General features: G+C 41.5%; 3 protein-coding genes across 3 annotated transcripts; 2 read left to right on the top strand and 1 right to left on the bottom strand.

Annotated features, from left to right (window-relative positions):
* The first annotated feature begins 19 nt into the window (after positions 1-19).
* On the top strand, positions 20-2,726 carry LOC134177211 (tectonic-like complex member MKS1). Its single transcript, XM_062643976.1, has 2 exons — positions 20-1,453; positions 2,400-2,726. The coding sequence occupies exons 1-2, from the start codon at positions 30-32 to the stop codon at positions 2,614-2,616; spliced, it is 1,641 nt and encodes a 546-aa protein (XP_062499960.1). The 5' UTR covers positions 20-29; the 3' UTR covers positions 2,617-2,726.
* Positions 2,727-2,756: 30 nt separating this feature from the next.
* On the top strand, positions 2,757-4,435 carry LOC134177212 (transmembrane protein 183A-like). Its single transcript, XM_062643977.1, has one exon. It carries the CDS (start codon positions 3,113-3,115, stop codon positions 4,064-4,066), a length of 954 nt encoding a protein of 317 aa, XP_062499961.1. The 5' UTR covers positions 2,757-3,112; the 3' UTR covers positions 4,067-4,435.
* A 2,410-nt stretch (positions 4,436-6,845) lies between these two features.
* On the bottom strand, positions 6,846-9,120 carry LOC134177183 (uncharacterized). The gene is made up of 7 exons (XM_062643938.1): positions 9,017-9,120; positions 8,885-8,915; positions 8,746-8,820; positions 8,004-8,087; positions 7,749-7,924; positions 7,342-7,689; positions 6,846-7,240 (listed from the first exon to the last, which is right to left on the bottom strand). Exons 1-7 carry the CDS (start codon positions 9,104-9,106, stop codon positions 7,001-7,003), a joined length of 1,044 nt encoding a protein of 347 aa, XP_062499922.1. The 5' UTR covers positions 9,107-9,120; the 3' UTR covers positions 6,846-7,000.
* Between the last annotated feature and the right edge of the window lie 1,099 nt (positions 9,121-10,219).

Genomic DNA, 10,219 nt, shown 5'->3' on the forward strand with positions numbered 1-10,219 from the left:
GCGTTAAAAAGGACCGGGAACAGTGCACTATGGATCCTACTAGTAGAGACAAAGTTGGTGTCTACAGGTCGAATGATCCTCTCAGAAGCTTTAAAATTGAAGTGACATTGAGGAAAGTAGCAGCCGGGAGCGTCTTCTCTCCTGTCCCACTTCCAAACGCAAGAGCGAATCAAGAAGGACTGGAACTGAACGAAATGAGACACGAGAACGATTCCAATACGGAGACGTGTGTGTTCGCTTGGCAGGAGAAGCTGTTCTCGGAAAGAGAAGAGGATTTCTACGCCGACAGAAACAACTGTCTTACTCCATTAGAACTGAAGTATAACGATGATGTGGTGGCTGTCAAGGCATCGGGAGGTAGAAGAAACAGTAGGATATTCACGTATGTCGATCATGATCAATACACCGACACAACAGAGTGTGTTGCCACGGAAACAACGTCGTCACAGCAAGTGACCTCATATTTGGTACAGAACGTTCTCAATGTGAGGCAAAGACGCACTGGTGCCAGGGCTGCATTTGAAGTGACTGGACGTAGGGATGATGGCCAAGCCATCACTTCCAGGATCGATCCTGTTGCCATACCGACATCAGCCGAATCTGTGCCAGCCAATCATGTCATTAGTACTCCATCACAAACTATGCATGTGATGACTGATCTGAGTCCTGCAGATCGACTGGGACAGTTAGAAGATGAGCACTTGCTTTGTACTTTAAGAGCTGACTCACATGGTGTTATTACTGTGAAGCCAGATTTTAATCAAAAAGGAAAACGCTATTACATTGAAAACACAGAAGGGGAGCTGTTTGAGTTTACAATCAAACACGTGTCTAGTCCGATGAGTCGATCAATCAAGGTACAAGAAACAAATATGTTTAGAGAGTTGTACGGTCGACATAGTGAAATACTTTTAAGTGCTGTCGGTCAAGATTTTGCTCGACCTCACAGTGAAAATGAAATACTATTTTGTGCATTTGGAGAAATAGTTAGTGCAGCAGACTTTGAGTATGATGGTCTTTATGTAGAGTATTTTGTACATCTGCCTGATGGTTGGAAACCATCTGGTCTCGACCAGAAATTGACTGGGATCAGTAATATATCATATACTCGTCAGACTGGCGATAGGACTGTTGCTCATTTTGGATTTCCGTTTGAGTTTGAGGTTCTTTTTAATTCAGAATTGTTGGAAGATGGTCAAAGTCCTCACATGCCAGAAGTCTACTTGCAGGTGATATCGTTAGACTTTTGGGAACGACATCGCACTGAGGGCTATGGTCGACTTGTTCTTCCTCAGCGTTCTGGTGTGTATCAGGAGAATATTTTAACTTGGCGACCTTTTGGACGTGGTGTGGTGTCTGAAATGAGAAGATACTTTATTGGTGGATCACCTGAATTAGATGATATTACGTATGTATCCAAACCAACTGGATTTACAGGAAGCCATATGAGCCGGTGAGGGTTTGTTTGTTTTATTTCATTATTCTGTCTAGTCAGAAATGCTTTGTGGCACTTTGACGTGTTGCTTTGAGTGGTAATACTAATGTAACTAAATTAATAAAACTGAAATTAAACATTTATTACAAATAAAATTTGCTATTATATATTAGGTTAATGCAGGTAAACGTTTGCGGTTGCATTTAGTTTTGTGACTTGAGTGTTTGTCAAAGATAGAGGGTCTGCAAAGCAGAGTGGGCAGCTGATTTTGTCCTGGAGGCCAATTAAGTTCCAAATCTCATTTCAAAATTGTGCCTCTATTTACCCAAGGGGAAACAGAGTTTTTGATTTTCTAACACCCAAGTTGTTTTTTCAAAATCAACGTGTCTCCGAATGTAAAAATTGTACGAAGGTCTAGAAACAGAAAGCTGCCAGCCAGTTTGGTTGCCATGGTAACAAAAGAAAATATTCTTGACGTACTTGTAATGGCTCAAATGCAAAGTCTGACTTTGGACAACATGAAAGTAGAGACAAAACTACAATCAGTTGTCTAATAGCTTTCTATTATTCTAACAACGAAAATAAATTATCGTCCAGGAAGTGAATAGAAAGTCGCATTTTGGAGCTTGGGTTTTGGGACTATTTGTTCTTTGCTACTAAAATTCCAAGGTATAGTAGAAATTAGCCTGAACCTCAATTCTAATCCTAACCATAACTCTGATTCAAAGTTTTTGCTAACAAGCAAATCACAGATTGTTTGGCTGTCTGTTCTTCTGAAAGCAAAGAACTTCTTCAAAAACTCAAAATGTTTTGGGCAGGACCAATCATGTCGGGATCAGCTGATTGTATTTACTAGACAGGATCACTTATTGTATATTGCTGGAATTGTGTGGTGTTTACTTTGTTGTAACTGACATTGTAGTTCAACATTTATGACTTGTTAGTCACACTTTTTGCTTTTCAGATATGGTTTTCGAGCTACGACATCAGGCACTGTTGTTGTCCGTCTAAATGTCATCCAGCAATCACAGAAAGTTATAGATTCTCAAAGACGGGATCAAGGCGGTAGAACTGAAACTGCAGCTTCTGCTGCTGTTTTGTCATCATTTTCAGCTGCCTTGGATGCTTTCCAACGTGCCCGAGAAAGAATGCGAAATGTTAAAGAAAGTCTAAAATACTGAAGCTTTGTGTACTTCATGGTTTTGGATGTATTGAGTATTGATGCATGGCTAATTAGTGGTTTGACTATTTATGATTTGTTGATATTAATTTATCATACTCGATGACTGAATTGTAACCTCTGAATAGCGTATCACTCAGAGAGTTTGTGTCTACATAGGAGTGGCTGGTCAGAGGTTTTAGTTAATTTGGTTTCTTTAGAGCTAATAATGTGAGAATTTGGGATAGGACGTGCATGGTTTTACAGGCAAACGTGTGCTACGTTAGGATAGATCAGCGTGCATAAAACTGAAACATGTTGAATGCATACTGTAAATGTTGCAGATTATCAACCGAATCAATCAGAATAAGACTGGAGAATACTTTTACTCTTGCTGTTCTTGTATGTCTGTGCGAGCACTGTAGACTCATTATCTAGCTTTGTCTTGAAGCGCATCCGGGGCTGCAATCCACACTGCGTCTGGGGCGAGGGAAGGTCTCCATTTCCTGCATTTCGCGATGGACGCAGAAGACACCAGTGGACACTCAGATTTGAGAGTTCAAGACGAAACTGCTGAAATTTGTGAGAACTTCCAGAAATGCAGTCTGAGTGCGAGTATGAATGACTTGCCACTGGAAGTGTGGCTGGCCATCGGTCGATTTGTTCCACCAGAGGATGTGCTCACATTCTGTCTTATCTGTCGAAGATCTTACGAAGCGACTCATCGACCGCTATTCTGGATTCGCCTCTACAAAAGGCACAGACCGCCTCCTCTGTGTTGCAAAGGGCTGCTATCACAAGATCTCACATACCGGGGGATCAAAACAGGAAAAGGCTTGAGAGCTAAAGTAATCAGAGCTCTTTACCGCATGTATCCTTTATTCGGTAGGATACCGTTTAAGTTACTTGAAAATGGAGACTTTCTTGTTGGTCGTCGATGTTGTGGATTGTGGGCACGTACTGAAGTGTCAACAATTTGTAGAAACAAGCGAAATTTGTATTTAAAACTTGAAGATGTAGAAGGACGCGAGTCGAGGCATATGTTTCATGCTCTGAAGGCTAACTACGAGGCAAATATGAAAATATTGGTGATTGAGGGATTTGAGAATCAAACATTTCCTCCCATAAAAAACCTTGTTTTGCGTAAGATGTTGATTAGGAGAGTTCATGCTGATAGTAAGAAAAAGGGCGATGAAATTGTTGCTGAGAATAGTGAAGTCACGTTGCATTTCGATGGCGAGTGCAGGGAAAGTGTGACAATTACAGTGAGGTCCGACAGATGTCATAAGTTTATAGTATCAGTACTGGATTGGTGGGATATTCGTTATCCTTATCCTTATCTGAGATATGCAAAAGAAAGAGCAATGAAGAGACGCATTCATATGGGAAAGTTGCCACATAAAGTGAGGACTGACATTAGTTGGATGTTTGGTAATGAAGACGACGACCATGATGATGACTATTACTGGTAACAACATCTAGTGTGTGACGTTGAAGTACATTGATGTCTGTGTTGGACAAACTGTGTTCAGAGTTATTGGTACTAATAGTTGAGACATATATGATCTAGCTTTATATGGTAAGTTTTTAAAGCACGTCTAATATGTGTGTGAAATATATCACAGGAGGGGGTTTTGATGTATGAATTTGTTATTGCCATTGTTTATTTTACTCGGTGTATTGTAGTGTTGTCAGACTTGACTGGGACCTAATACCTAGTTGGTGTCTAGCTGCTTTTAACTTGGCATCATTTTGTTGCACTTGTTTATTGAAGTTCTATCTTTTTCTAAAAGGTGATTTTGCTTTCTACAGTAATAGAATAAGACATGTATGGATGTTATAACTCGCAAACTCTAAGGTTGTTGTTTAAGCGAAGAATCATTAAGTTCTCTTGCTGTTAATACCAATTTGAGCAATATTGCTGTGCTACCCTAATATTCAAATGACAAACCAGAAAAGCAGGCAGTCATCAAAGCACCCAGTACATTTATAACATCTATTATAACATCTATGGTAGCATAGGCGGATCTCGTATTGGGCTGTCTAGTCACAGTCAAAGCCACAAATGAGATTTGTCGAAAACGACAACTCAGTCCATCATCAATATCAGTATTATTGGATTGAAGGAATACAAATTTGTTTGCATGTTTGTTGTTTGTAAACTTAAAATAGCAGGACAAATTAACGTGAAATTGTTGGAGCTGCCAAAAAGCGTACCTGACACTGCACATACTTTGACTCAGTGGGGCACTCCTACGCATAGTAAAGTGTATGTACAGTATGACTGATAAAGTAAAGTACGACAAACGCTGTCTTCATCTCAGGACCATGCAGAATCACCAGACCTACTTTTTCTTAGCCAGTAGGAGTCAATCGTTCTTCACTTTGACATATTGATACTGATGCCATACTTACACTGCTCATGATATATTCCGTAATGGGCGTGCCAAAACATTACTCTTGGCGCTGCTCTGGCGCTGCAAATTGGCTTGGCGCTACATGCAGCGCCATAGCACCAGATGGGCACCCCTGATATTACTCTAGTGTTATATGTCGCAACATGGCTGCAGACTACATGTATCTCATGACCCATTCATTTTGTACACCTACCTACTACGTTAGTAAGCTAGCAGCCCAGGGTTTAGCACTAAGAGTGCTTCTTCATTACATCAGTGATCTAGAATTAGTAAACGATCTGCACTTGCTTAATTAAAACTGACTCTTAGCTAATTAGTCTTCTTGATATCTTTTGAAGTGTTTCCTAGAAGATTGAGCATACTTGTTCTGTGTGCATCATCAATTGCCAGTACACTGTACCTTCAGAATTGTGCTAAAGTGTGGTACAGTATCTAATTCAGTAACGCAGCTGTTGTGATCGAATTTCCACTGGTAGTATGTAGTATGAAGCATGAAGGATCACAGCTGGTGGGAATCACACGCACATGGCATATTTATATCTATACTACATGTATTGCAACAGCACATCCAATCAAAAACGAAAATCAACTAAATTGGTACATAATTACACAATTATCTGTGCAAAATCAAATACATGTACTACTTTTAGTACAGTGTATTGCAACTGTCGGCCTGCCGCATTGAGGCGAGGTGTGAGTTCTGTAGTGTTGACACCCAGTGGAAGGACAAGCTAATTGGTCGACTACTTTGGCACCGCGCACTTGTTGCTCATCACCCAGCAACAGCTCTCACCGCTCTGCTGACAACGTTTGGAAGTAATGGACGAATTGCAGATACCCTTGCAGAAAAAACTACAGATTACGCGTGGAGAGATGTCAGGAGAGATGCTCGAGATCGCTGTGAGGGCTGCAGTCGAGGCGTTCTCTCAGTACAGCTCGGAAGGCGAGATCGCCCGTCACATGAAAAAGTTCTTCGACATTCAGTACTTTCCTTCGTGGCATTGTATTATCGGCCGCAGCTTCGGCTCGTACGTGACTCACCGACCTAGGCACCTTGTTCAAATGGAACTTGAAGATTGGAAAATACTGCTCTACAAATCACCGACGTGAGCATATAGCCTACTAGACTCTGTAAAGGACCGTCTGCTAAATACAGACAGTCAATAGATCGAGTTCCATGCTGTACTGATTTTAACTGTAGTTAATTATTGCATTATATATACTTGGATATGAAATTACATGAGCTTTGGGTGCAATATTTCAGAATAGACTAGAAAGACAACTGCGAAATGCGGTAAGTGTATTCCTAGTGATCTAATGTTGGGTCACCGTCTAGATTCGTGCGACGAGGGCGTAAATTACCCCGTACTGCGGCACGTACACTTGTACGCTAGAGAATGTCCTCAGGGAGACGAAGTGTGAATTACGGGCCCTGCTAGTCTGGAGTACCGTATCTCGAGAAACAACACTGTCGGGATCGATCGACGTGCAAGTCTGGACCCAGCCTCTATCCAAAGCAATGCTGTAATTCCCACAGCACCGGGTTGGGCGAAACAGCAGCAGGTGGGTCGGTGTAATCAGATGCTAGGCGGTACGATTAGCCCGGTGGACGGCATGCAGGCCTATCGTACGAAACAAAAAATTTAGAGAAACTTAGTCTAATTCTAAGTATAAGGAACTGCCTTCTACCGCTCTAGAAGCAAAGTTGACTTAGAACAGCTGCGATCGAGGCTCATCTGACGTATTGGGACGACAGTTTTTTGGGTTTCTCTAGAGCTTATATTCAAATTGTTTGGTTTCATGATTACGTTGATTTGACACTAGGAGCTCTCATATTTTGTGTTTTAATTTTTGTTGCTAAATGCGTTAGCAGAGCGCATGCAAGTCTAAGCCATCTAGAGCAAACGTACTAAATTTGAAAATGTACGTTTTGTCGCTAGCAGTTGCTACAAAGCGGCAACTGACATTTGTACGGTCACAAAGTGTGTCCTAACGTGCCATGATGTAGCCGATGACTTTGAGGTTTACAGGACCGTCCTCTGCAGTACAGCACGCTTGGTTTCCAGCACTGTTTTTGTCCGTTGCTTGTGGGTACCGCGTTCCGAAACCAAGAAAAGAGTCTGGAGTGGCACAGTTATTTTGTTCGTTAGCAATAATTCCCAGACGTGCTCGTGCAGTTAAGATGCCCCCGCTTGAGCCAGGGCGGTCTGGCTTTGGGTTGAATCCTTCCTAGAGAACCAAGTGATACGTCAGGCACAAAATGGTGTGATATGCTTGCATTTCTCTGTAATAATTACGAAGTGCTTGAGTGATAGTAAGTTAATGCTTACCTTGTTGCAATTTCTTTGCAGAGATGATGTTGGCAGTAAACTTCTCCACTTACTCTTACCAATACGTGTGCTTCTGTACTGTCCATCAGCAATAAGACTGTAGAGAGATGATGCACTATAGCTGAAGGTGATCCATCTGATCGTTCCATCTACTTTCATTCCCAAACGGAGTTCAGTAAATGGCAGTGTCCAATACGAAGCCAGTTTTGTTTCTTTGTTATCTAAATCCAAATTGTTTGATTGAAATGTTTTCTTGTTCGACCACAAGTCGCTGGCATAAGTAAATGTTTGCTTCTTTCCGTCTATCTTCATGATCAAAGTCCAACCTTCACTCGCATCACAGAATACCTGTTGTAGACTAGTGTCAGCATAACCGTAATTTGGCAGTTTAATGAATTTTTATCAACCTTAAATGGAGGATCATTAAAGGATGGTTTAATCCAGTACTGTCCACTTTTGGATGATGCTATTTCTTTACATGATAATGCAGGGAACATAGCTGAACTTCCTGGTAATAGATTCAACCATTGAGTACCGTCACAGTACTCTGCCTCCTTGACTTCTTGGTCATATCGTAGTAACCCTGCTCAAAGCATACACGTTATTCAAACAAAAAATGTTTTTGTTTTAATAGAACATGTCATCAACTGCAGTGTGTTCACCTCTTATGGCACTAGAGCACAAATTTATATTAGAGATTCCTGGCGACCCTTTCTCTCCAGTCAATCCGCTCTCGCCTTTGTCACCTATAATATGATTTCAAGAATTCTATTTGCAAACTTTGAAAGTGGTACGAGCTGTTAGTTGGCGTTCTAGTATGTGCAGAATCGGAACCTCTTACAACAACTCTAGATCTGTGAGTTGTACTCGAGGCGTTTTTGCGAGGCCGTTAATAGTACGGTACTTGCACGAGCCATTGAAGTAGGCGTCTGGGAATGCCATGGCCTCCCACTACCTATATGCAATATAGATCTTTTTGAAAATAGACAAGGTCTGCTAAATGCAACCCCAGCAGCTGGTCTCCCAATATTGGAGGTCCAGCTAACGACGCCACTGTATTAATCGACTATTAAACCAAGAATCTACTTCGATTACATTCATGCATCTTTCATATCTCAGCACGTCTTGTTGTAGCGTAGGTTGCTAGACTACCAGTTGTAGTAGTTAACTCGTCTACGGAGAAACAATTGAACTGCCATGCCGCCGTCTGAAAGGGTGTAACATATGAATGAATGCTATTGTTATTGCAGTTCCCACTCAGGGTTCATGGCAAGACATATACATTAATTAAGCTAGAGAACGACGTGCAACTTAGTTGCTCGCTGGCTTTAGCCTAAAACAATGGCTCTCTAAACATGTTATTTGAGAACTCTTTATTCCATCTAATTATGTACTTATTCGTACCTCTGTCTCCTTTCTTTCCTTGCTCTCCGGGACCACCAGGCGCACCAGGAGCAACGTGGATGTCTTCTATTGTTACTGTAGAGACGTACAAACATTTATGCAAATCATAGTCTGTCATTGATCTGTAATGCGTAACTACTCGAGCAGCAGTCTTTGCAGCCCTTGCTTCTCTAAAATACGACAAAAGAAATAATCAGCTAACAACCGTTCTACACGAGACAGCTATTACGAATGACTGCAGGATTAATTTTTACGATATAAAAAAATTTACTTCAATGACTGTGTCGTTTACACTTGACACTGCAGTAGCGGTCACCATCAATGTTAAGAGCACGACAAGTTTGGGTCGTTCCATCGTCATCGTAAAGAAACAGATGAAAGTGTCTGAGCAAGTAGCAGCGCTTACGTACTATATAGGTAGTGCTAGCCGTCTCCTCTTTTAATTAGAGGTCACCGTACAACGGAACTCGACATCATTGTCAGCTCGAGCTCCACCTCATCGGTTACTAAACTAGGCAAGTGCTTAATCGTTGTATGGTGGCTAAACGCCTAGACATCCATACCGGCTAACGAACAACGGAACTTCACATCACAAACAGAGCGAGCTCCACTTCATTAGCATACCTAAATAGGTAGGTGCCTAGTGGGCTAAACGCTTACACAGCTTTACAAGCGAACGTACATCGGAACTTCACATCACAGTCAGATTGAGCTCCACCTCTTGAAGATACTAAAATAAGTCAGTGCGTGACCGCTGTACGTTACACAGCATTTACAGATCTACGAACAACGGATGTTCACATCACTGTCAGATCAATCTCCGTCTCATCGATAGACCGAAATAGATAAGTATGTAATCATTGTACCACGAAATGTGCCTAGACTAACTATAATAAATATGGTGAGATTTCTGATTAACTTTGTGGTTAGACAACAATGAATGTATAGGCAACTGCTCAAAAACTATTCTTAGAACTTTAAGTTTGAGTCGTGCTCGATCTTGATGCATTGAAGTACGAATCATGTAGTGTACCGGTATTTCTAATACAATTTTATAGCCGAGGGCCTCACCTTGTCACGTTTCATGACGTATTTTAGGTTAATTAAATTGAGCAATCTATTTTGAGTTTGACACGTGTGTGTTCTTCACTCAACTGTCGCGAGTGAGTGATGTGGAACGTCGACGGATGAACTTGTGACGTGTTGCGCATTGCTGCCGCGGTAGTAAAGCAAACGTCGTGTCCGTGCGACGGCCTTCCATCAATTCAGCACTTTGTTTACAGTAAATGAGTGTCTCTTTGTCGTTTGCAATGGGCCTAGAAAGTAGACCCCAGATCAACACTAGACCGTATTTGGAACGCCTCTGTTTCGTCAATTCTGAAACTGTTTTCTACTTTAGCTTGTACAGTGCAAATTAAGCAGCATTCGGCATTTCGATGGAGGTCCTCACCTAACTTAGGGGAGCATTCGTTTA

The sequence above is a fragment of the Corticium candelabrum genome, chromosome 3 (assembly GCF_963422355.1).
Source record: "Corticium candelabrum chromosome 3, ooCorCand1.1, whole genome shotgun sequence".
Taxonomy (NCBI): Eukaryota; Metazoa; Porifera; class Homoscleromorpha; order Homosclerophorida; family Plakinidae; genus Corticium; species Corticium candelabrum.

Bases quoted from the DNA above. Each gene is read 5' to 3' on its own strand.
- LOC134177212 (XM_062643977.1), top strand. From the start codon at position 3,113: ATGGACGCAGAAGACACCAGTGGACACTCAGATTTGAGAGTTCAAGAC.
- LOC134177211 (XM_062643976.1), top strand. From the start codon at position 30: ATGGATCCTACTAGTAGAGACAAAGTTGGTGTCTACAGGTCGAATGAT. The intron at 1,454-2,399 runs GTGAGGGTTTGT...TTTGCTTTTCAG, and splicing joins ACAGGAAGCCATATGAGCCG to ATATGGTTTTCGAGCTACGA.
- LOC134177183 (XM_062643938.1), bottom strand. From the start codon at position 9,106: ATGACGATGGAACGACCCAAACTTGTCGTGCTCTTAACATTGATGGTG. The intron at 8,088-8,745 runs GTACGAATAAGT...ATCATATTATAG, and splicing joins AGGAAAGAAAGGAGACAGAG to GTGACAAAGGCGAGAGCGGA. The intron at 7,925-8,003 runs GTGAACACACTG...TGCTTTGAGCAG, and splicing joins GTGCTCTAGTGCCATAAGAG to GGTTACTACGATATGACCAA.